Genomic DNA, 24794 nt, shown 5'->3' on the forward strand with positions numbered 1-24794 from the left:
CTGATCAGAGTGGATTTTTCACTAAGGAAACTCCAGGCAGCAGAGAGGAATCTAAGGGCCAGGATCCAGCCCACGAATGAAATCAGCGAGATTGAGCATGCTCAATAGAGCTGCGTCTGGTTTCACTGGCTGGCTCTGCATCTGGCTTTCAGGCCTTCCCTCCACCAGAAAGGGCACGAGCCCCTGGGCCGGCAGAGCTTGTCCCAGCCCCCCAAACAAAAACCTCTATTGGCAAAAGTCCCTTTTCGCAGGTGGAGTGGACTTTTACTGCCATAGCTACTTTGGAAAAACTCTACCTGTGTCCGGACACTAAGGGCCACCCCATGTGTTGGAAGACTTGGCTCACAAGCTCTCCGGCAGGGGGAGCCCTCTCCCCTTTTTATTGAGGCTGGACAAGTAGCGGATCCCAAAACTTTTTACAGTCGTAACCCAGGGTCACAGTCTGGATATAGCCAGAAATGACTGGCATGGGGAAAGGGGGACAATAGCAGAGTCAACGCGGAGACAAAATGAAGCATCTAGCCCTTAGAGTCGCAAAGGAAACTTTCCAGTGTAACTAGTGCAGCCGTGCCTGAAACAAGGGACCGACACAGTCAGGTCTGCACACCTAGAAGCCAGAGTGCAGAAAGAGGTGAACTCCCCATCTTAAACACCAGTGGTTTTAGCTGTGTCACTGCCGATGGTTTAAGCAGGACGTCGGGACTGGAGCTCTCGCACCAGAGCGTAGCAATCTGCTGTGGCTGAAGCGTTTGATTCGATCCCTGTGGTCCTAGTCCTGGCCAGTCTCACAATGTCGCATCTCCTTGGCACCTCTCATCTCCCCGCCCCCACATCTCACACGTGCTAGAGTGACCTAAGCAGAGACACATCCGAAGAACCCACTTTAGTAAAGAACCAGGTGGGGCTGGCTCATAACGATTCCCTGTCCTGCTCCCAGCCAACACAGAGGCCACGAAACACAAGGACTGCTGGAAACGGTGCAGACTTTTGCCATGCAGCCAGCAGAGTGGAGCCGACAGGGAAGCAGCCCCACAGCCAGTATGGGAAAGGAGGGGTCTGGAAAGGAGCCTGCGGCACACACGGCAGCCACTCACCATCGCCTCCAGCCAGGGACCTGCCTATCCCCCTGCTCACGAGGGGCAGACCGCTGGCCTGGAACAGGAGTGGGCTGCAGGCCCCAGCAGAGGGGCATCATTGGCAGAACTGCGGGTGGCGCAGGGATCTGGACCAGCAGGGAGTACAACAGCCTAGTGGCTCCCTTTTTGCGTCACTCCAGAGGGTCCTGATGGGCCAAAAGAGCTGAAATCCAGCGGCCGTTGAACACAAGGGTCCCAGTCTCGGCCAGCAAGGCCCTGTCGATTTGCAAAGCCTGCGTGTGAGGCAGGGTCCCAGCTGCAGCCGCAGTCCCCAGCTGCTCGGCCCCCTGCGGTTAGAAGGCCAGTTTCTTCATCAGGAGGTAAACCCTGGAATCCACTTCAAAGCCGTGCAGGTTGTTGGCGTCTCCCTGGAGTCTCATGAGCAGACCACCGTAGGACACGTAGGCAGAACTAGGGCAGGAGAGGGGCAGAGGTGAGAACAGGATCCCATGGATCAGGGCGGGGGCATCACACCCAGGTTCCAGAAGCCTGAGTAGCCAAGAGGCAGCCACAGTTGCTCACCTCCCCAGTGTCAGCGGCCCTACTCGTGGCTAAAGGGAGCCCCTGGCTATGGCCTCCAGCCATCACCTCTGGGAATTAGGAGCCTGCTACATGAGAGGAGTGCAGTGGACAGCGCTCAGTGCCCCGGTGTTCCCCTTACGGATCCACTAGGGACTCTGGGCAGGACCATGTTGCCCTCTACCTTGACTACCCCAAGCTCCAGGCACCGCGCTTTGGAGGGGCACAGAACCGCACCACCTCTTGTGGACAACAGGGGAGTGGCATGGGGGGTAGGGGCAAGCAGGGCACTTACAGGAGTGTGGCTGCCTCAGTGGATGGGTGCCCTTTGGAGGGGCACAGAACCGTACCACCTCTCGTGGACAACAGGGGAGTGGCATGGGGGTAGGGGCAAGCAGGGCACTTACAGGCGTGTGGCTGCCTCTGTGGATGTTTCATCGCCCTCAATCCTGTACACCTTCCCGTACATCACATATTCAAACTGGTCGGCCCTGCGTGCAACAAGACACCAGGGTCGAGAGAGGCGCACACCCACAGACCTGACCCTCCTGCCCAAAGCAAACATCCACCAGGGTAAAGCACCAGATGGTTCCTGGAAAACCACCTGGGGCCCTCTGCACTCCTGCAATGGCCCTGAATGTAGCCAGCCACATAAGCACAGTCTGGCCTCTGCCCCCACAGCACACAGGGACGCTCAAGAGATGTGCAATCCAGCCCTACTGAGTCACCAATGGACACCGCCAGCCGAAGCAGCAAGTAACCCCCTGGTGAGTAGGAAGCGGGAGCTACAGACCCAGGGCCGCCAAGAACAGGTAGGGGCTGCTCAGATATGACAGTGATGATGTATAAATAGTCACAGACACAAGAGAATTTAGAAACCAAAAAAGAAACAGAGATTGTATAAAAGTTAAAGATGAGAAGGAAAACCGAGAGAGAGGAAAAGTGAATGGGGGCAGGACAAAAAAGCAGGCACCAATCAAACGCGCCAGGAGACAGAGCAGTACCCCGCTGCCAACAGACCACAAGGGGACTCCACCAGGCAAAGGCTGGGAACTCGTTAGCCCCTTCTCCCAGGTGTTTAAAGGCCAAAGTCATCAGGCAGCGACGCTGACCCATGGTAGCTCCCCAACTCCACGCTTTCCCCACTGTCAGTACCCCTTGGTTCACTGCCCTCAGCCAGCTCGGATCCCCACAAGAGTTGACCATACCCGACCCAAGGGGAATTCATACTGAGGACTGCCCCATTACCTGGACGGCCTGTCGTCAGTGGGATTATACTCCCCATCATCCAGGGTCCCATCTTCATACAAAGTGCTGGCGATAACCAGGCGAAATTTGTCACCTGAACCACACAATAGAGAGCAGGAGGTAAAAGGCAAGCCTCCAAGGAGGCCAGCTGCTCACAGCCACATCTGTCACAGGCCGCACATTCTCATGCACACAAGGGCAGGGGAAAAGGGAGCAACACAGAAACCAGAGCACACCAGGAGTACTAGCTGTATGTTAATTCAAACGTGCTCGATGGCAAAGACGAGCGAGCTACGTGCGAACTGGCTCCTAGCCCGATCTGCCCAGTCAACAGGGAACACAATATTCGGGGCTCCCAGCTCCAGAGAAGGTGATCAGGGACACTCAGCAGTGCATCCAGATGCCAGGTGATGCGCTCGGAGTAGCACGGACCCCAGGGTTCATGGAGCTGTCAGGCAGGTGAAGAGCATCTCTCCTCACATCACAGCTGTTTGTGGCCACTGGACCTAAGTAATTAAATGCACTGAACGCATCCAAGGCCTCTTTCCTTCAGAATGGCAGCATGCACGTGAGGGCTTACTGCACTTTAAATCATACACTTCAGATGCACACCTTTCCTTAATTTGCATTCGTATCCTGGGTAGACAAGCCCTCAGTGTTATGGGCACCTCTGCCAGCAGCTGGCTCTTGCTCAACAGGTGCTGCCTGTTACAGAGATGATCAGTTGCCAGCCTGTGGGCATCCTACATACTTACCCAGGTCCACGGGGTAGATCTGTATATTCACATCCAGGATTAGGTCCATTTTGAAAGACTCACTTTCACAGTGCAGGCGGGAAACTGGAAGAGAAGGAGCGGAAACAGCAACACATGAAATACGGGGCCTTTCGTCTCTAGGCCCTCGGTCCAGATCCAGCCCCAGATCCCAGGGGGAAGGAGGTGTTATTGGACCTGTCCCTTCTACGGCCTCAATTCCAATTTAGCCTCAGATCTGGGGTTGGGGGGTGTTATGGAACCTGTCCCCCTGGGGCCTCAGTCCCAATCCAGCCCTCAAAACGAAGGGGGGGGAGGGTTAAGGGGCCTGCTCCCCTTAGAGCCTGGGTCCCGATCCAGCCCCAGATCCGGGGGGTGGAGGGGGTTATGGGGCTGTTCCCCCCCGGGGCCTGGGTCCCGATCCAGCCCCAGATCCGGGGGGTGGAGGGGGTTATGGGGCTGTTCCCCCCCGGGGCCTGGGTCCCGATCCAGCCCCAGATCCGGGGGGTGGAGTGGGTTATGGGGCTGTTCCCCCCCGGGGCCTGGGTCCCGATCCAGCCCCAGATCCGGGGGGTGGAGGGGGTTATGGGGCTGTTCCCCCCCGGGGCCTGGGTCCCGATCCAGCCCCAGATCCGGGGGGTGGAGTGGGTTATGGGGCTGTTCCCCCCCGGGGCCTGGGTCCCGATCCAGCCCCAGATCCGGGGGGTGGAGGGGGTTATGGGGCTGTTCCCCCCCGGGGCCTGGGTCCCGATCCAGCCCCAGATCCGGGGGGTGGAGGGGGTTATGGGGCTGTTCCCCCCCGGGGCCTGGGTCCCGATCCAGCCCCAGATCCGGGGGGTGGAGGGGGTTATGGGGCTGTTCCCTCTCGTGCCCTGGCGGGAGGAGCCCCGGGGGAGGGAGACCCCGGCCTGACTCACCCCGGTCGAATTTCTTGCCCTCGGGGTCGATGTCCTTCACGTCGAAGATGTCCTCGAAGAGGATCCCGGCCATGGCGAGCGCGGGGCGGCGAGCGCGCGGCAGGGGCTCCGAACCTCACTTCCGGCCGCCCTGCGCCCGCTCGAGCCCACGCGGAGCCGCCATGTCAGTGCGGGGCGGAAGCTCTTGCTCCCCCCCCCGGGGCAGGGGCTGCGCATGCGTACAGGCTTCCTCGCGGCTCGCCTGACGGGCGGAAACGGGGCTCGTCCGTTTCCGCTTCCGCCCCCTGACTGGGGAGTCCTGGGCGCCTGGGTTCTGTCCCTGTCTGCTCCACCTGCGGGCAGCGCCAGTAGGGACGGGCGTTAGGTGCCCCGCCCCAGAGAGACCAGCCCCCCCCCCGCCTTCCCCTGAGGCGCGCGACACCCCCCCCCGTACAACCCCCGGGGGAAGGGGGGGGACCGCCTGGCCGCAGGGGTGGGAGCCTCACCCGATCCCGGGGGCGGGGGCAGCGGGACTATTGTGATAACACCGGCGGGGGGGGGGGGGGTCTCCTGATCTCTCAGGCCCAGGGGTGTGTCTAGACTGGCGGGGGGGGGGCACCCTTTAAACTCCCGGCTGCACGCGGCTACTGTTTGAAAACGCCCCGCGGTTCCCGCCCAGGTGGGGTGGGGGGGGGGGGGGGTTCGCTGAGCTCTCGCCCCCTGCCCGCCGGCTCCAGGTCCCGGAGGGCCCGCCAAGGCCCGCGGCTGTGTCCGGCCAGAAAGCCTCCCCCACCCCCTTGTTTGAGCCCCTGCCGGGGCGGGGGCGGGGGCGGGGGCCCGGCTTGCAGCGGAGCAGACAGTGCCCGGGCTTGGCATCAACCAATTGCAATTAAATCTTGAAACCGCCCCCGCTGTCCCTGAGACCCCCCGTCCCCGCCCTGCGCGGAGGGGGCCCCACTGAGCTGCTTCTCCTTCAGAGGCGCCTGCGGCCGGGAGCGGGGCCCTGCCCACCCACACCTGGGAGCGCTGGGAGAGGAGGAGCCGGAGCCGGCGCTTTGCCCTGGTCGCTGTCGGCTGCGGGCTCGCTCGGCTCCGCCCCGGGCTCGCTGGATCCTGGTGGGGGGCTGGGGCCCCCAGCGACGTGCACCTAGGGAGGGCTGGCGAGAGGCCCGGGCTGCCCGGCCAGGCACCCGGGCTGCGCGATGGCCCCTGGCAGCGGAGACGCCGCAGCCGGGCGCTGAGTCCTGCAGGGAACCGTCACCTGCGCCCCGCGGGGAGGAAAGCAGCAGCCGGGTCGATGGAGTATCAGAGGAAGAAGAAACTGACCAACTTCACCATTGGCCTCCTCTTCCTCTCGGGAGGGATCGAGTACGGTGAGCGCTGCGGGCAGGGGGCGATGCCCTGCCAGCCTGGGCCGGCCACGGAGTGTCAGAGCCATAACCGGGAGGGTGACTCCGGACACCTCCACTCCCCCATGGGCCTGCTCCCATGGGCCCTGCTGGGGGGCACCCACGTCCTGCTGCGTCCATGAATGACAAACCCGCTGGTTTAGGTCCTATAGGCGGAAGCTCTGTCCCTGAAGGTGGGTTTGTGAGTCTGCTCCTCTCTGGTCCCATTGCTTTGTGGATGTTAATGGACCTGGGTCAGTCTCTCTCACCATGTCACAGATGGGGAAACTGAGGCACCGAGGGGGTGGTTAAATGACTTGCCTGAAGTCAGGCGGCAAGTTGGCAGCAGAGCTGGGCTCTGCTTCTGGCCTGCATTCTGGACCCTTTATGCTGCAGCGGGGGGCCCCCCAGTCAGGTGTTCCCTTGGCCCAGTGGGGTTCTGTGGATAGGGCTGGCACAATGGGTCCAGCTCTTGTTGCAGGGGTACGACTTCCCCACTCTGCACTCCAGCTATTCTAGACGGTCACAAGTTGGGTTAATAGATGTTAAAGCCGGAAGGGGCCATAGTGCATAATGCAGGTCATTGGATTTCACTCCGTTAGAGCAGGCCCCGAGCTGAGCCTGGAATTGGGGAGGTGGAAAGGTGGCTCAGAATCAGGGCCCAGCAATTGTCAGGCTAGGATAGCATGAGAGGAAGGAAGAGGCCTGCTTGCGTCTCTGAATGGGGGAGTGGAGTGGAGGGGTGGGGTAGGGGGAGAGGTGAAGGCTATGGGGACTGTCATCATTCTACTAGAGAACAGAGCAGATTGCCTTTGGAATCAGGCTGGTGTCCCCCGCCACCTCGAGACCCCCTTGCGCATCTGCCTCTGCTGTGTGACCCTGCAGTGGATCTGGTCCTGTCTCTTGCCAGGACACCGGAACAGCCTGTGCTCTGCCTCTGGCATGTGACCCTGTGCTGCCTTGTTTTTCTGGCTGGGTCGAGCAGTGCCTTGTGAAACCCCAGGACTAGAGACTGTTTTAATGGCAACGCCTTAAGCCAGGTGCTTGTGCCCCTCCGCCCCTCATAAGCTGGTGGGGTAGCAAAGGGATTGGTAATTAGCAGTAGCTGTTTACAAGGAGACATCAGCATCTTAGATCAATTGTGGGGAGTCTCCTGTGACTCTACTGGCCTTTATTGGGGCTGGAGCAATGGTGGACGAGAGCCATGGAGGGGTTTTGGGAGCCTGGCAGGCCCTGCAGTGGGGCTGGCTCGGTATGTGGGTCTGTTCCTATATGGATTTTTAGATGCATTGTTCTTTTCTTACTGGGACTTTTTCCCCTTGGCGAGACGTGCCCCAGTGCTCCCCAAAGTGCTGGGAATTGCTAGGCTTGGAGTGGGTCTCGCAGGCCCCACAGCTCTTCCACACGGCTTGGTGGTGTGAGGGGATGGGAGGGCCCCTGCTGAAGCAGAGCTGGTCTCCTAGTTTCCTTTGTTAATATTTAACAAGCTGCAGTCTGAGTCTGTAACTCATCCTCCAGGGTCAGCTGAAGGGTGGGACTGGAGGAGGCACTGCTGCTGGGTGCCAGCCTTCGGCACCCCTAGCTGACTTACATCTGCCAACAGTCTGTCAAGTAGAAAAGGAGTACTTGTGGCACCTTAGAGACTAACCAATTTATTTGAGCATGAGCTTTCGTGAGCTACAGCTCACTTCATCGGATGCATACCGTGGAAACTGCAGAAGACATTATATACACAGAGACCATGAAACAATACCTCCTCCCACCCCACTCTCCTGCTGGTAATAGCTTATCTAAAGTGATCACTCTCCTTACAATAAGAAAAGGAGTACTTGTGGCACCTTAGAGACTAACCAATTTATTTGAGCATGAGCTTTCGTGAGCTACAGCTCACTTGAAGTGAGCTGTAGCTCACGAAAGCTCATGCTCAAATAAATTGGTTAGTCTCTAAGGTGCCACAAGTACTCCTTTTCTTTTTGCGAATACAGACTAACACGGCTGTTCCTCTGAAACCTCTCCTTACAATGTGTATGATAATCAAGTTGGGCCATTTCCAGCACAAATCCAGGTTTTCTCACCTTCTCTCCCCCCCACAAACTCACTCTCCTGCTGGTAATAGCCCATCCAAAGTGACCACCCTCTTTACAATGTGTATGAAAATCAAGGTGGGCCATTTCCAGCACAAATCCAGGTTTTCTCACCCCCCACCCCCCCAAAAAAACACACACACAAACTCACTCTCCTGCTGGTAATAGCTTATCCAAAGTGACCACTCTCCCTACAATGTGCATGATAATCAAGGTGGGCCATTTCCAGCACAAATCCAGGTTTTCTCACCCCCCACTCCCCCCAAAAAACACACACACAAACTCACTCTCCTGCTGGCAATAGCTCATCCAAACTGACCACTCTCCTTACAATTTATTTGAGCATGAGCCTGTCAAGTGTGATGAGAATTCTGTGCCCACCAGGGGGCACTGAAGGAATGGGGCAGGGGAACTGGTTATAGGTGGGCTCACAGCTACTCCCTTCTCCCCTTCTTTCAGAAGAGGGTAATACTAAACTCATGCTTTGTAGGTATTTTTTCATGCTTTGTGTGTATATAAAAAGATCTTCTACACTTTCCACAGTATGCATCTGATGAAGTGAGCTGTAGCTCACGAAAGCTTATGCTCAAATAAATTGGTTAGTCTCTAAGCTGCCACAAGTTCTCCTTTTCTTTTTGCGAATACTGACTAACACGGCTGTTACTCTGAAACCTGTCAGATTGCAAGTGCTATCACTCCTCCTGCTTCAGGGGATAAACCGATCCCCATGCCAAATCAGAAGCATCTCCCACTCCTTCCATGAGCTGATACTATATAATTAGAGCCCTGGGGTGGCCACTGTTGCAGGGAGGCTGCCAGACTAGATGAGCCATTGGTCTGTCGTGATGATGAAAGCTGCTGGACTAGAGGAGCCCGTGCTCTTCTCTGGTGGCCGGTGAATTACATTAATTACTTGGCCAGCAGGTTTCCTGGATATCCTCATGCTTGAAGCTGGGCTGCACAATTCAAGGGCCTGAGTCACTGGCATCCCGAGCAGTGTCTGTAATTAAGTGTTTGTCTTGAAACACTGAATGTTTGATTGAGGAACATTAGCCACTGTGCATATCCCCGGCTTTTCCCAAGGGTCAGTCCTAGGACTAATCCTATTCAACATACTCATAAATGATCTGGAGAAAGGGGTAAACAGGGAGGTGGCAAAGTTTGCAGATGATACTAAACTGCTCAAGATAGTTAAGACCAAAGCAGAACTTCAAAAAGATCTCATAAAACTAAGTGATTGGGCAACAAAATGGCAAATGAAATGTAATGTGGATAAATGTAAAGTAATGCACATTGGAAAAAATAACCCAACTATACATACAATATGATGGGGGCTAATTTAGCTACAACTAATCAGGAGAAAGATCTTGGAGTCATCGTGGATAGTTCTCTGAAGACGTCCATGCAGGGTGCGGTGGCAGTCAAAAAAGCAAACAGGATGTTAGGAATCATTAAAAAAGGGATAGAGAATAAGATGGAGAATATCTTATTGCTCTTATATAAATCCATGGTACGCCCACATCTTAAATACTGCGAACAGATGTGGTCCCCTTATCTCAAAAAAGATATACTGGCATTGGAAAAGGTTCAGAAAAGGGCAACTAAAATGATTAGGGGTTTGGAACGGGTCCCATATGAGGAGAGATTAAAGAAGCTAGGACTTTTCAGCTTGGAAAAGAGGAGGCTAAGGGGAGATATGATAGAGGTCTATAAAATCATGAAGGGTGTGGAGAAAGTGAATAAGGAAAAGTTATTTACTTGCTCCCATAATAAAATAACCAGGGGCCACCAAATGAAATTAATGGGTAGCAGGTTTAAAACAAATAAAAGGAAGTTCTTCTTCACACAGCGCACAGTCAACCTGTGGAACTCCTTGCCTGAGGAGGTTGGGAAGGCTAGGACTATAACAGAGTTTAAAAGAGAACTGGATAAATTCATGGAGGTTAAGTCCATTAATGGCTACTAGCCAGGATGGGTAAGAAATGGTGTCCCTAGCCTCTGTTTGTCAGAGGGTGGAGATGGATGGCAGGAGAGAGATCACTTGATCATTACCTGTTAGGTTCACTCCCTCTGGGGCACCTGGCATTGGCCACTGTTGGCAGACAGGATACCGGGCTGGATGGACCTTTGGTCTGACCCAGTATGGCCGTTCTTATGTTCTTGGGCACACAGCATCTGACCTGTCCCATGGAGGGGTCTCGACTGACACTGGCAGCCAGCACTCTGCATTCCCTGACGCAGCACAGGGAGCTTCCCCCTTTCCTTGTGCCCCTCAGCTTAGCAGGATGAGCAATCACCAGGCCTTCCCGTGGTTGGGTGCTGAGATCTACAGCCAGGATCAAGGAGACAGCCCCTGCTCTGAAGAGCTCGCAGTCTATGTAGCCAAGACAGGCAGAGGGGGCAAGGAGAGGGGGGCTGGGGAAAGGAGCATTTGTCCAAGGTCAGTGGCAGAGCCAAGGCTAGAACCTAGGTCTCAGGCTCCCTGTGTGCCCTGGGCCACGCTGCTTCTTTTCAGGGTATGGCTGCAGGTGCCCCAGGTCATCCTGGCCCCAGCTGAGCTCTGGATCCACAAATGTCACTGGGACACACAGAGTTCTGCAGTCCGTGTGGGACCTCATGAAAGGGACGAGCTGAAACTGTCCTGCCTGAGGGGTCCTTCCTGTCCATCCCCCGCTCCTGTTCGAATCCACAGGTCTCTTCCCCCTCCCCCCCCACACACCTGTTCTTCGTAAGTATTTAGTCTCCTCTTTTGTCAGCTTCCAGCAGGAACTGGGGCTCTTGTCGTCCCCGACCACCCGCTTCCTGATTTGTGGCTCTCTAGAGGCAAGGTATTTGCAGGTCATGCCCTCAGTCTCTCCTTGCCATCCCATCCAGAGCTACCTTAACACCCTTATCCGCCTGGCTCTCTGTCGCCCGTCCACAGAGGGGCACGAGACCTCGCCCTGGTGATACAAGTCTCATCCCTGTGCACAGAACTGGCTCTCCAGGTGAACACTGCCGACCGGGGGAGGGAAGAGGGGCCTGTCCCCACAGCAGCCGCTTTGTTTCCAGCCCCCTTGTTAGTGACGTTCCATCCATGCCCCAGCATGGGGAATTTGACACTTATTGCTGAGTACAGCTCTTCTGCCTTTGAGAGACCCCAGTCCTCTAGCACCTGCAGATTCATCCAGATCCCTGGTCTCTTCCCTTATTCCACAAATAACCAAGTATGGGTTTCCCAGCTGGAGGCCACCTCCATGGGCAAGGTGCTGCCCTACTGTTGGGACGGCCATTGTGCTTCTGGCTCGCCATAGAGCACAGTGTATGGGAAGAGGAAGGGAGAACTGAACCTGCAAGGAGCTGATTTGCTGTTCCCCTTGGCCAAGCCAACAGGCCTCCAGTTCTGGCGATAACCGAGTGATGGTGCTGGCTGGGGTTCACCATCCACGTGGGAACGTGACCTGAGATGATGGCACTGAACACACCATGTGCTCAAGAGCTGGTTAGTGCCTGGAACTTTAGCAAGAAGGAAAAGGCCCCAGGTACATAGAGATGATATGCAACCCAGTTACAGATGGGGAAAATACACGAGTTAAACAATTCCCCATTCTCAAAGCTCTCCCTGAACCTAGCTTTCCTCTCCAGCTGCTCACTACTCCCCTTCATCTGTGCCGGTTACAGCCATCTCCTCGACTGCTCTGAGCTCCGCACTGGATTCAACCCACCTCCTGCCTGCTGCCCTCCTGAAACCATCTCACCCATGGCTGCCAATGACCTCACCAGACCTCGGGGCCTCTACTTGGACCTCCTTGGCCTCTGCTGCTGCTAACACTGGGGTCACGCAGGCCTTGTCCTGGGCCTGCTCCACTTCTCCCTTCACAGACTCTCTGGGGCTCTGCGCAGGCTCGCCCTGACCACCTAGGCCAGGGGCAGGCAAACTTTTTGGCCTGAGGGCCACATCGGGTTTCCAAAATTGTATGGAGGGCCGGTTAGGGAAGGCTGTGTCTCCCCAAACAGCCAGGCGTGGCCCGGCCCCATCTTCTATCTGACCCCCCTGCTTCTCGTCCCCTGACGGCTCCCCCGGGACTCCTACCCCATCCACCATTCCCTGCTCACTGTCCCCTGACCACTCCTGGACCCCCTACCCCTGACTGCCCCCTGCTGCCCCATCCAACCCCCCCCCATTCCTGACTGTCTCTCCCCCCCCTCCCCCGGGACCCCTGATCCATCCAACCCCTCTGTTCCCTGCCCTCTGACCACTCCGACCCCTATCCACACCCCTGACCACACCCCCGAACTCCCCTGCCCTCTATCCAACCCTCCCTGCCCCTTGCCCCCTTACCGCACCGCCTAGAGCACCGGGTCAGGCCGTGGCTCTGCAACTGCACTGCCCGGCTGCCCCGAGCGTTGCGCCGGTGGCATGGTGTGCTGAGGGGCCGGGGACTAGGCTCCCGGGCCGGGAGCTCAGGGGCCGGGCGGAAGGGTCCCGTGGGCCACGGTTTGCCCACCTCTGATCTAGGCAGATGACTCGTGGCGCTCCCTGTCCCCTCCATAAACCTCACCTCTCAGCCCCTCGCTCCAGCGTATCCTGCTGGTTCATTGCCACTCTAACCCCAAGCGGAGCTCCTTGCTGTCCCGTCCCCCATTCTGGCGCAGTTCGCCGCACCGCCCTTGTCCCTGTCGCTCAGGGTTTGTCTGCACTGGTGCTGCACCATCAGAGGTAGCGTGGATGCGTCTCCTCCTGCTGAATGTGCAGCTCTAGTGTAGACATAGTATAAACGGGGGTGGGCGGTGTTCATATCTGACTCCTCCCTCTCCTGGCTAGCGTGTCCCAATCCTGCTTCTCTTCCTTCATAACCCAAGGTCTCTTATTTCCTTTTCCCCGGCAAAACTCTCTGCTCTGGGGCCTTCCTGTTCTCCTCCTCCTTGCCCTTCTCACGGGGGAGTCCAGACCTGGAGCAATGACTGAGCAAGACTCCCTGGCTGGCGAGGGTGGGAGATTGAATCCCACCAAAGGGCGGCAGCAGGGCGGGTGCTCTCAGTATGTGGGATGCTACAAGCATCGGCTCCCGAAGGGAAGGTGTCCCTGAGGTCTCAAAGGGTAGCAGAAGAACCTTGAGGCTGGTTCTCCATGCCTGGGGCAGGCGGTGGAAATCATTAACTAGGGAGGGAAGGAGAGAGCGGGGAGATGCTGGCGAGGGGCAGGGGGAGCAGTGCTGTGGCTCTCTGGTGGAGGCTGCAGGGCAGTGGGCAGTGCCCATAAGCGAAGCAAGGGATGTCTTCTCATTAGCCATCCTACTGTGACTGCCCAATGAGGGCTAACAGTGAGACCTGCTTCCTGGCCATGTCCTGGGCGGGGCCAGTGTGACAAAGCGGGACTGTTCTTAATGTTTCCTCTGAATAGTGTGGGGGTGCCTCAGTTTCCCCTAGGCAGTTCTTAAGTATCTAGGCGGTGGGTTAAGGGTGTATGATCATTGCAGAGCCCTAGAGGGCAGGTGTGTGCAGGGGTCTGGACACAGAATGGCCGACACCCTGTTTCCTGGCAACTGATGGCCGGGGCCCTTCCCCCCCCTGCAAGGTGAGAGCTAAAGGGTTGGAGAACAAAGGAATCCGGTGACCTCCTGGCCCAGGAAAGGAACAAAGCCCAGGGGAGGAGGGGCTGGAGGGAGTTTCAGTTTGGGGCTGGCTGGGGACATGGAGTGAAGGGCAGACATGGTTGTCTGGCTCACTGCCCCCCAAAATGGAGCCCGCTGAGGGGTCCCGTTCTCTGCACCTACAAGCTCTGTGTTAGACCATGTTCCTGCCATTTAATAAACCTCTGTTTTGCTGGCTGAGAGTCACGTCTGACTGCGGAGTTGGGGTGCAGGACCCTCTGGCTTCCCCAGGACCCTGCCTGAGCGGAGTCGCTATGGGAAGCGCATGGAGGGGCAGAGGATGCTGAATGCTCCGAGGTCAGACCCAGGAAGGTGGAAGCCGTGTGAGCTGTGTGTCATGCAGACAGGCTGCTCACAGAAAGGCAACTGCCCCAGAGTCCTGACTGGCTTCTTGGGGAGCAGTTCCAGAGCATCACACAGGGACTCCATGACAGCCGGTTCTAGGTTTTTTGCCACCCCAAGTTCCAAGAGCGCAACTGCCCTAGCTTGCTTTGCTGATGCCTAGAGCCGGTCCTGGTCCTGGGGTATGGAGGGCATTGGGCAGCCTGGCTCTGGTGGCCTGGTGTTTCTCATTCTGGCAGCACTCAGACACTGTGGTGCGTTATAGCCGCCTACAGAGGCCAACGGGCAGAGACGACTGACGTGGTAGAAGCTGTGGCAGGCAGGTAGCTATGGGAAAGGGTCCCAGGCTTCTTGCCACAGATACAGCATCTAAACTCTGCTTAAAGAAGGTGATGGCGGGAGGCATGTGAGGACTTCGGTTCTGGCCCCTGTTGAGCTTCATAGAGTTTCTCTGTCTCCCTCCTGCAACGGCCGTTAAGTGCGATGTAAGATGGCAGTGACTGGGTGAGGTGCACAGCCCACTCGCCCTGCTGAGGGGCTCGGCTGCTGCATAAACACCTCGCAGTAAGGCCTCACAGGAGCTCTAGGGTAGCGGGTGAGGGCCCCTGACCGAGGGAAGGAGGCTCTGGCAGGCTGAGACAGGAACAGGCTGAGTTGTGCCCTCTTAGCAAGGAGGGCAGGGGGCCGAGGCCATGGGGTGCTGCTGGGGTCCACGTGAGTCTGAGGAGCTGCTGCAGCCTCCAGCACCTTCCATCCCAAGGGAGGGTGAAATGCCCGGCAGCCACTGGGGAGCTCCCAGGGCCCAAAGGGGACGGTTTGAGTCCTTGGGTGGTTGGCATCTCCCCCTTCCTGAGCAATGCGTCGGTACTGGTGATCCGGCTGGATAGCCGGCAGTTGCCATGGGCGGGGGTCAGAGGCCCAGCTGGCAGGCCTAGGGGACCCAGAGACCTCTGCCCTCTTTGTCCAAGGCCAGCCAGGGATGGTCTCATGCTGCACCAAGGCTGTCTCACAAGGTGGGCTGTACGTTTGCCCCAGGGAGGCAGGAACATGGATTCAGGGGAAGGCCGAGCACCCATTTGAGGTGGCCTGGCAGGACCTATTCTAGCGCTGTGGCGTGGGGCTCCTGACTGTCTGTCTCTGCTCCCCATTAGCGGTGATTCTGCCCACGATCTGGGCCTACTTGCAGACGCTCCATGCTGAGCCGTACTTCCTGGGCCTGGGCATCTCTGCCTTCAGCCTCACCGGCCTGCTTGCGGGGCCCCTCTTCGGGCACTGGTCTGATCGGAGCCAGCGCACCAAAGCCATCATCCTCTTTGCCAACGTGTTTGAGATAATGGGTGAGTGAGCAAGTGAAGGCCGGCTGGGCTGCTTCGCTGGTGGGAGCAGTCCAGAGTGAGCCTGGGTCCTGGCCCCCAGGGAGGGTGGGGTGGGAGGGCAGGATTAGTCCCACTTATCACAAGGGTGTAAACATGCAACACCAAACTCTAAATGCAGGTACCTGAGGCCCTGATTTACAGAGATCCCGAGCACCTGCTTCTACTCCTAGGAAACCTGCAGAGCCAGCCCAGCTGCAGCAGGGAGCTGGGTTCTAGTCTGGCTCGGGCATCAGATGAATTCATTGTTAACCAAGGTCCGGTTGCAGGACCCAATCTTGCCCTCAGTTACGAGGGGCAGCTGGGGGATCCCTGTGGGGCAGAATTCAGCCTGCAGAACCTCTGGTGCTGGTGCTGACCCATCAGCTGGACAGAGCTCAGCTCTGAGCGTGCCGCGCTGGTCACCAGCTAAGTACCCGTTTACGTCAGCCCACGTGCTCTACTGCATGGGGGCTTGGTGTTGCAGGACAAGGAGCATGGGGCCTGTGATGCCATTGTAACACAGGGACTCTTTTCAGAGCAGGATCGCAGATAACCCTCCTGCCTGCAACACTAGGGTGCAGAAGCCAGGAGTTCTGAAGGACTCGATCCCTGCTCCAGCCCCATGGGATGAGACCCTCACAGGTGTACGTGGGGTTGATTATAGCCAACAGGGGACAGCAGTGCCTGCCCGTCTCCTTCCTCCATGAGGCTTGCCTCTTGGCTAGTCCAGCTGGCTTCAGGGATGCACCCGCACCCCTTTCCTGGCTGGCTGTTACTTTGCATGTTCCTCCCTGCGTTACCTGTTCCTTTTTGTCCCCCCAATTGCAGGGAATTTCATGTACTTTATGGGCATCTCCAAGTGGCTCCTCCTGGGCAGCCGGCTGGTGGCAGGTAAGAGCTGCTGGTGGGGATGCTGTAGGCCACGTGGATCTAGGCTGAGGGTCTCCAGATCCAGGGGCTTGTGCCGGGGGCTTTCAGAGCATGCCCCGTCTCTTGCCCCTGACTGTCCTTGTTTCTGGCAGGTGTTGGGACGGGAGCGGGTGCCTCCATCTTTGGCTATCTCACCCGCTCCACCACCTCACAGGAGCGCGCCAAGGTGTTTGCTGCAGTGATGGCATGCCGGCAGGTTGGGCTGCTGATTGGTAAGGTACCCCGGGACTACCCCCCCCCATGCCCTCTCCGCAGCAGGCCCGCAGCATGGGGGGAGTGGTGGGCCTGAGCCGTGAACTGGGGCTCTGTGGTCCACACACAGTCCATGTTCAGGAGGCGCCTGCCCCATGCACCAGGCTCTTGCCTCAGTGTCGCTCTCTTTGCTGTGGAGAGGGGCCACTGAAGAGAGCTGGCTCAGCTCTGACTGCCCTGTGCCCCTGAAAGCAAGCTGTGGTAACTGTCGGGGGATGCCGTGTAGTGGCTGGTGTTTCTCAGGTTGGGAAGGGTATGGGGCCAGGGCATGGCAGTGCGGTGCCAGACCACGGTGGCATTGCCTGTCAGGGGTGGGGGGTATGTGACAAAGGATCTCCAGAGAGGCTGTTGCCAGAGGCAGTGGGGGTGGCTATCAGAGCCTGGCGAGGGTGGGAGAGACCCACCATCTCCTTCACGGTGCCCATTCTTTGCCCCTCTTGCTGCAGAGGGAGGTGGCTGGTGGCAGTGAGGGGCATGCCAGTCCCACCCTCCTCACTCTCTGTGTTTTCCTCCCGGTGCCCGAGTGTGACCCCGCCATCTCTTTGTGCTCAGGACCCGCCTGTAACCTCTTCCTGCGGCTCTGTAACTTCCGGCTGGGGCCCTTTGAGGTCAACAAATTCACCTCCCCGGGGGTGAGTATTCCCAGGGCGGCGCTCGCAGCCGGGGAGAGCTTGCCGGGTGAGTCGGCCCCGAGTTCCCTGGGTGGGGGAGCTGTGGCTCCGGGCACTCAGGTGTCTGTCTCCCTGTGCAGCTCTTCATGTGCCTGCTCTGGATCCTGCTCCAGTTTGTCGTTGCGGTGATGTACTACGACCTGCAGCCCGTGCCCCACCTGCCGCTGGCAGCGCAGCAGGAGGAGGAGCGGGAGCCCTTGGTGCAGCACGGCGCTGGCCAGGACGAGCCCGCTGAGCACCGGGGCTATGGCGGCACTGGCCAGAGGACGCCCCCCGAGGGAGACGAGTCCCGCTACGTGCCCAACGGGCACCTGGCCGAGGAGGAGGGCAGAGTAAAGGAGAAGAGCCCGTTTCAGAACTTCAGCGCCATGCGAGGTGAGTGCCCCCAGCCTGGCATGCCCCCATTTTGATCAGTACTGTGCTGGGCAGTACGTGGCAGGGATTTGTCACGGGCTTCAGTCGAACCAGGATCCTACCCCTGCCGCAAGTCTGGCAGAGCTGGAGTTGAACCCACACCGCTGACATCCCAGTCCAGCGCCTTTGCCACAAGGCCAGCGGTGTGCTCCGCAATCAGGGTGTCAGAGCTTGTAGGGGAAAGGTGAGCCACGTGTTCCACAGACCCCGCACAGCGGCTGCTCTGAGTGGTGCTGACGAACTCTCTGTGCCCCGTTGCACCAGCCTGGCAGCTGCATAAGCCCCCAAGGATCGTGACACTGTGGGGCTGTTGCTGGTGGGTCTCCTGCTGCTCTGGACAGCTATGTGGGAACTGAAAGCGAGCTGTTTGGGTGCTGATTGGCGAGAGGGCCTGTGGGCACCATGGGGCCTTCCTGCTTGCCCTAGAACCCCAGAGCAAGCAGATGGGTCAGCACCCAAGTGTCCCAGACTGGACAGCCTGGACCCAGTGTCCCGCGGGCACACTGATGGGCAGGGAGCAGACCTGGGCACAGAGCGGGGAGTGCAGGCCCAGCTGTAGGAGACCCTGATGATCCCTTCCCTTCCCTAGGCACTGTGCCTTTGCTCCTCCCCCGGGGCTGTTATCCCTGGATTGCAATAGGGGAAACTGAGTCCCAGAGAGGGGAAGGAACTAGCCCAAGGTCAGCCAGCAAGCCGTGGTGTGAGCCGGCAGGACGAAGCTATGGAAGGGTTTGCATGAGAGGGAGTTGGTGGGACTCTCCAGCTGGGGGTCCAGGAAGGCTGGGCTCTAGGGCCGGTGGACTGTGGAGGAGGGCAGCGCCCCCTCTTTCTCACACCCATGTGAATTGGGAACCAATGAGTGGAGAAACTGGCATGCAGGAGAGTGTGGGTCTGCTGCAGATGGAGTTCAGGGCCAGAAGAGGATCAGACTCTCCCTTGCCCAGCGTGTCTGGTTACAGTAGCATCGTGCTTCCTGCCCTGAGCCATGTTGAGGGGGCCTGCGCTCTGGCTGGCATAGGAGTGTGCAGGGGCCTAGTTTGAACATCCAAACCCTGGTGCTACTGAGGTTCCCCAGCATCCCCCTCATCCCAGAACTTTGCTTGTGCCACCCCCCAGCCTTCCCTGTCACCTGATTAGCCCACTGACCTGTTCCATTGGGCAATGTCTCTCCCGCCTCCGCCCCCAGTGGGAGACAGGGAGGGCTGGCCCCTCTCCTCGCCAGCACCACAGCCCCGTGACGTCCGCATGGTGTCGTTGCAGAGTACCTGCGGGAGGAAGTGGTGGTTCTGCTCACTGCCCAGTTCATCACCCTGTTCAACCAAACGGCCCTGGAGGTGAGTGGCTGGGGGCTTGATGGGCAGGTCGCTCTGTTCCACTCCCACTGAGGGTGGGGGGAGGCGGGTTTCTTCTCCATGTCGGTGGTGGGGGATCCAGCTCCTCTCACAACCAGACTGGGTCCAGGGAGCGTCTCCTGTCCAGGTTCTGGATATGTGTTTCGGGGTGGGGGAAACAGGGGATCTCCTCTCCCCTCCATGTGGTGCTCTGGCCTCTCCCAGACCCCTGGTGGGGTTCACCTTTCACCTGCACCTGGTGCCCAGAGGGCGGGCATCTCTCCCTGGGCCAAGGTCTCCTTGTGGAGAAGGGCAAGGGGAAGCCCAGAATTGGGTGAACGTTGGGCATGACCCAGGGTTACCTCCATCTCAGGGAAGACAAGCGGGAGCAGAGACCCAACGTGCTGGTCAGGAGAGCCCTCCCACCAGGGATACCCTCTGGGCAGAGCAGGGGAGGGGGCACCTCGTGGGTGAGGGTCTGTACCTCCCCATCCCACGCAAAGGGGGCTCCTCACAGCCATGAGTGTAGGGTGGGCAGACATGTGACGGCTTTTCTGCCTGTCTGGATGTCTCTAGACCATGGTGACTCCCATCACCCAGCGCTACCTGAGCTTCGGGGAGCTTGAGAACAGCATCATGTACTTCCTGTGCGGCATTGAGGTAGGTGAGACCCCAGCCCTGGGGTCTGTAATGGCAGGTGTCCTGGCAGACATGGCGTGGGGCAGGTGACTGGCTCCCATCCCACGGTGCATGTGTACACGCATGATCCGGACCCTGCCGAGAGCGCTCGCAACCTATGAATGTCTGACCCTCTTTCTCACCTCACGCCCCGGCCTTCCTGGTGACCTGCCCGCCCCCCCTCTCGTCCCCTCCCCCTCTTTGGGATCCTTCAGCTAATTGCTTTTTGTTCTCCACCCCATGCTTCAGATGTATGTACAGCCAGACTGAGGATGGGGTGGAGGGAGGTCTAGGCCTAGAGCCACATTTGGTGCCCCCACTACCCTCGTCACTAAGCCAAGCCCTCCTCTGAGTCATCCCTCCAGCCCCGACCTCCTCTGTCCAGCCCAGGCAGCGAGAGAGGCTAGTCATGCTGGGGTCCCATCCAGCCAGGCCTCTCCTGCGGCCCTGTTGCAGCCCCTCTGGGAGTATTGGTGCAGCTAGTCTCATGCTCCTCCACTCGCATGGATGGGGCTGAAATGCCTGTGCCCTGTCTACACTGGCACGCTCACTGTTCCCATGGTGCTGGCCTGCAGGGGCGGGGTGCCCAAAGAATGCCAGTGTAGACGCGCCCAGACAGAACTCGTGTGGCACGTCTCCTCTGCCCTTGCTCCGGCAGTGTGCGGAGTGGGGCATTCTTGCCAGCGGTCTCTGCAGCTAGGGCAGGGTGGGCTGCAGGCTGGAGAGACCTTGTGCCCTGCTGGCAGAGAGCCTGTGGCCTGGCCTTGCCAACCTGCCCCGGTCTGCATGGTGCAGGCCATTTCCTGGAGCCTGACTGTGCTGGCTGGCACCTGTGCCCGAGCATGGCCTGCCTGCTAGCCAGGGGATGGGCGAGCGGTGGTGCTGAGGCCGTGAGGGGGAGGGCAGTCTGCAGAGCCCTGGCGAGCCGTGACTCCTCTGATAAGTGAACACAGGGCATGTGCTCGTGTGCCCAGCGCTGGGGGCCTGGTGCTGGATGGCTCTCGGGTGCTGCTATCCCGCAAGAGGCCCTATGCGGGGCTTGCTCTGCCCTCCTTCCCTTCAGTCCCCCACTCTGAGTCACCCCCTGACTCTGGCTCCCCCAACCGCAGAAGGGCCCCATTTCTGACGGTCTTTGCACCCAGCCCGAGGTCCAGGGATTGTCTAATAACTCAGCTTCCCCCCTTCCCCCAAGGTGATCTGCGGCTTCTTCCTGGTTCGTTGCCTCAGCAGCCGCCTCCCCGACCGCGTGGTCCTGGTGCTCGGGCTGGTCATCTGCAACGTGGCTTGTGTCTGGTGCCTGCTCTTCCTGGCACGGCCCCAAGGTAACCATCCTGCCAGGATCTCTGATTCCTCTCTTCCTGGGCCCTTCTCCTCACTCCCACCTGAGGGGAATCGCTTGACAGGGGGTTGGGTTCGCTGGCTAGGGATGGATGGGGGACAGGAGCCTGGCATGGCTCTGGAGTGCTCCCCTGGGCTGCGGGGCACCTTGCCTGGCTCAGGCTGGCCCAGGAGTGCCCTGAGGTGGCCCAGCAGGGGCTGTGTGGTGGAGAGGAGACCCCTTGCCCAATGAGCGGTGGCGATGCTCAGCTGCTGTAGGTGGCATGGGCGCTGTGACGGGCCCAGCGCCTTGCTGGCGCTACGGTTCCCCAGCCCCTCTGTCTGCTCGGTGCCCAGGGAAAGGAGCAGGGGGTGCTCTCCTGGGCGCCCAGCGTCATGAAAGTCTGGTCCTCTGCTGATTAGGAAAGCTAGCAACCGAGCATGGAGCATACTGGGAGCGGGCGGAGCATGCCAGGGGCTTGCCCATTGAACAAGCATAGGTCCTGATTCGAGTCTGCCAGTCTCTGGGGCTCTTTGCACACCGGGCCCATCCACCCCCCTGCCATGTCTGCATTGCTGCCACAGGAAGCTTTCCCATCCTGCTGTCTGAGCTGGTGGTCGGCGTGTTCCTGCAGGTGCTGGGGCTGCCCTTCGTGGCTGTCTCCCAGGTCTCGCTCTTCTCCAAGGTCACAGCAGAGAGAACACAAGGTGAGCCTCGGGGCAGGGTCGGTGCCCGGGCTGGGGCATGGTGCCCACTTCCTCCCCTCCCCTTCAGAGCGCAGTCTGCTCTGGGACTAGCTGAGCCATGCCCAAATTGCAGATGCCTGCCTGCCCCTTCTCACTCCAAGCCCAGATACCACAATGAAGGGCACCCTTGAGATGGGTGTCATAAAACACCCAAGGGACCTCTGTGCGGTCGGCCTCTCCCACCCCTCCCACCTTGTGCCTTGTAGGGACACCAGGGCAGCAGTTTGGGACAGCTGGGATCTTGGATGGTGCTGTTAAGAGCATGGAACCGTTCGCTTCACCCGCACAAGCTGGGCCTGACTCCTCCCTGGCCCTGGCTGAGATGAGTTCCCCCGGGGCTGAGTCTGGCGCGTCTGTCAGGATCTTGGTGTCAGAGCAGGTAGCTCTGTCCCAGGAGGAGGCTGTTAACCCGTGGCACGGGGCCCGCTTTCCAAGGCGGGTTTCCATTTCACATGGCTGTGTTGGGTTTCTGATCAAACGCTGATTCCCCGGGTCCAATTTCTATCCCACTTTAGCCTGGCCCCTTCCAGCCGCTGAGTCCTGTATCCGCTCCGTGTTGGCAGAGCTGGCTTGGTTCCTCTCAGCTCAGTGACTGGCTTGCCAGGGTGATCTGAGCCACTCTTGCACCCGATGAATGGGGACACCCTTCTCCTCGGCAGGCCTCCCTGAATCACTCCTTGAGATCAAAGCTTGGTGGGATCCTTTGTGAGGCCCCGCTGCTGTCTGCCACCTAAATGCTGAATGAATTTCTAGGGGTGTGTTGAAGATCTGGCATGGCACAGGTGGGTAGGCAAAGCCTAGCATGGAGAAAGAGCAGCCAGGGAACCCAGCATGGGTCTGCCAATTGCTGTGACCAGGGGCCACCGACCTTCCTGGCCTTGCAGAAATGTCCAGCTGGAAAGGACCTCGAGAGGTCATCGAGTTCAAGCCTCCAGTGCTGAGGCAGGGCCAAATATACCTAGACCATCGGTTAAAACATGATGGGGACCCCACAACCTCTTTTGTTAGCCTGGGCCACAGCTTAACTACCCTTTGAGTCAGAAACAGCGACATGATCCCTTTCCTGATATCTAACCTAAATCTCCCTTGCTGCCGATCACCCGCATTACTACTTGTCTGACCTCCAGTGGACATGGGGAACAGTTGGTCTTTGTCCTCCTTGTACCAGCCCTGAACATATTTGAAGTCTGTTATCAAGTTCCCGCTTTTCTCTAGAGTAAACGTGCCCAGTTCTATAACCTTCCCTCATCGGTCATGTTCTCTCAACCGTTTCTCTCTGGCCTCTCCCCACCCTGGATTGGACCCTGAACCGAGGCCTCCGACTCCCAGGGCCGTCCGAGAACGCTGATCTTTGATGGAGTATTTTCATGCTGATCCAGCAGGACGGGGAGGCAAGGACACTGCACTGCAGAGACCATGGCTCTGTTTGTCGAGCCAGCGCAGAAAAGTGTGTGGGCCCCACATCCCATGGGACTTTCTTTTAGGGGGCGGGGGGCTGCTTCTCTCTCTCTCGCCTACCTCCCATCTCCCATTCTGTCTTTCTCTGCAGTCGTGCACCAGTCCCGTGCTCCTTTGGTTGTGGGGGGATACGGCCCAGCACCCAGGCAGTCTCACTGGCTCCCAGATGGCCATTGTCTGTTTCTGTAGCACCATGTTAGCGCTCAGGCTTCCCCGCCAAGAGAAAGGCAAGGTCCCCACCTGCCGGGAGGCTGCCTGCCTCTGGTCACACCCCAGGCAGGCCAGTACCTGCGGTGGCTTAGCGCCCCCTGGTGTCAGGAGCTGGGGACAGCAGGCAGCGTTAACCCTTTCTGTTCTTCCCGTGCTGTAGGGTTCAGCCAGGGCCTGCGGCGGTCAGTGGGGGGAGTCGCCACCATTCTGGGGCCCCTGTGGGCTGGAGGCCTGACCGAAAACCTCTACATCATGCTGGGGGTGATGATGGGCCTGCTGAGCCTGCTGATGGTGAGCACCCCGGGGACGGCCGCCTGCCCCTCCTCACCCTGCCTCTGGGGGAGCCAGGGCTCTAGCCCCACGGGCCGCATGCTGATGGCTCTTCTGCTCCTGTAGGTCATGGTCGGGCTCTCATACTCTTACCTGGTGGAGCCGCCCCGGGGCTACGTGCCAGGACCGTCCCAGGAGGAGCGGCGCTCGTGACCTCCCGCCCCTCTGCCACACTCCCAGAGGCATTGCACGGTTCAAAGCCACCAAGGTGAGAGCGTCAGAGCCCCTGGGCTCGGGGTGCCTCCTCTGCCCCGGTGGCCAAACCGTCCTGGGTCAAGTGCACCAACCCGCCTGGAAGAGCCAGGGTGAGGCCAGCAGCTCCTGCTGGAGGGACAGTGCAGTCCTGCTGCTTGGCGCTGGGGGGTGCTCTGAGCTGTTTTACTGCCGGGGAATCTGCACAGGATGTTTTATGAGGGAGACATTTTACAGAGAGCGGTTTGACCCTCAGAGGTCTGCAGAGCCACGGCAAGGTACCAGGGAACCCGCAGAAGAGCATTCGACCCTCCCAGCCTGGGCTCTCGTCAGTTTGTCCAGTAGGAAACAAACACCTTACCAGGGTTTCACACGTAATGTAAAAAATCTCTTGGTGGCAAAAATATGGGGGGAAACAAAGGAAATTCCCCAATAAAAAGTCAGTGTGATGGTTTGAGGAGCTGGTTCTTTTTAATAGACACCTTCATGCACTGTAGACATACTTGCCCCAAACACCCTTAACTCTGCCCTCCACCATCCATCTTGTGCCTCTGTCCCTGAGATACCTATCCTCTACACCTTCTCCGCACTTCCACTGGGACCTCTGTAGTTAACTTGCAAACCACCCAGCCACGAGCCCCAGCCGCTACTCCAGCTCACCGTCCCTTTCCAAGCCCCTTCGCATCCTGTAAACACACTGGTGCCTATATCCACCATTGCTGAAGGAGCTCAGATAAGGAGCGGCTAGCTAAAACCTGCCCGCTCCTTAAAAACCAGCTGAGGTTACAGAGGGCTGGAGGGCAGCATATAGTGTTTCTCTATTTAGAAAAGGCTCTAGGGGTAGTCTGCAGAATTACGGCCCCTGGGAACATGGTTGCAACAATAATTTAAAGGTAGAATAATAAATCACC

The 24794-nt window shown here is 58.6% G+C and overlaps 2 protein-coding genes across 5 annotated transcripts; one reads left to right on the forward strand and one right to left on the reverse strand.

Annotated features, from left to right (window-relative positions):
- Positions 1–350: 350 nt before the first annotated feature.
- On the reverse strand, positions 351–4781 carry POLR2H (RNA polymerase II, I and III subunit H). Its single transcript, XM_048865464.2, has 5 exons — positions 4573–4781; positions 3659–3742; positions 2904–2997; positions 2063–2146; positions 351–1547 (listed from the first exon to the last, which is right to left on the reverse strand). Exons 1-5 carry the CDS (start codon positions 4643–4645, stop codon positions 1430–1432), a joined length of 453 nt encoding a protein of 150 aa, XP_048721421.1. The 5' UTR covers positions 4646–4781; the 3' UTR covers positions 351–1429.
- Positions 4782–5170: 389 nt separating this feature from the next.
- On the forward strand, positions 5171–24337 carry LOC125643187 (major facilitator superfamily domain-containing protein 8). 4 transcript variants are annotated; one of them, XM_048865461.2, is made up of 12 exons: positions 5225–5924; positions 15150–15335; positions 16182–16244; positions 16376–16495; positions 17088–17167; positions 17287–17581; positions 18881–18954; positions 19528–19611; positions 20822–20951; positions 21532–21654; positions 23522–23652; positions 23758–24337. In XM_048865461.2, the coding sequence occupies exons 1-12, from the start codon at positions 5849–5851 to the stop codon at positions 23842–23844; spliced, it is 1449 nt and encodes a 482-aa protein (XP_048721418.1). In that variant the 5' UTR covers positions 5225–5848; the 3' UTR covers positions 23845–24337. The 4 variants fall into 4 exon arrangements, with proteins under 4 accessions (XP_074988191.1, XP_048721418.1, XP_074988190.1 ...); XM_048865459.2 differs by lacking the exon at positions 5225–5924 and adding an exon at positions 5941–6133; XM_075132090.1 differs by lacking the exons at positions 23522–23652; positions 23758–24337 and adding an exon at positions 21900–23513 and having other exon boundaries at positions 5171–5924.
- The last annotated feature ends 457 nt before the right edge of the window (positions 24338–24794 follow it).

Source organism: Caretta caretta, chromosome 9, assembly GCF_965140235.1.
Source record: "Caretta caretta isolate rCarCar2 chromosome 9, rCarCar1.hap1, whole genome shotgun sequence".
Taxonomy (NCBI): domain Eukaryota; kingdom Metazoa; phylum Chordata; order Testudines; family Cheloniidae; genus Caretta; species Caretta caretta.

Bases quoted from the DNA above. Each gene is read 5' to 3' on its own strand.
- POLR2H (XM_048865464.2), bottom strand. From the start codon at position 4,645: ATGGCCGGGATCCTCTTCGAGGACATCTTCGACGTGAAGGACATCGAC. The intron at 3,743-4,572 runs GTGAGTCAGGCC...CTTCTCTTCCAG, and splicing joins GGGCAAGAAATTCGACCGGG to TTTCCCGCCTGCACTGTGAA. The intron at 2,147-2,903 runs GTAATGGGGCAG...TGTTGCACGCAG, and splicing joins ACTGACGACAGGCCGTCCAG to GGCCGACCAGTTTGAATATG.
- LOC125643187 (XM_075132089.1), top strand. From the start codon at position 6,040: ATGGGCCCTGCTGGGGGGCACCCACGTCCTGCTGCGTCCATGAATGAC. The intron at 19,612-20,821 runs GTAGGTGAGACC...CCTTCCCCCAAG, and splicing joins ACTTCCTGTGCGGCATTGAG to GTGATCTGCGGCTTCTTCCT. The intron at 21,655-21,899 runs GTGAGCCTCGGG...TGTGCCTTGTAG, and splicing joins CACAGCAGAGAGAACACAAG to GGACACCAGGGCAGCAGTTT.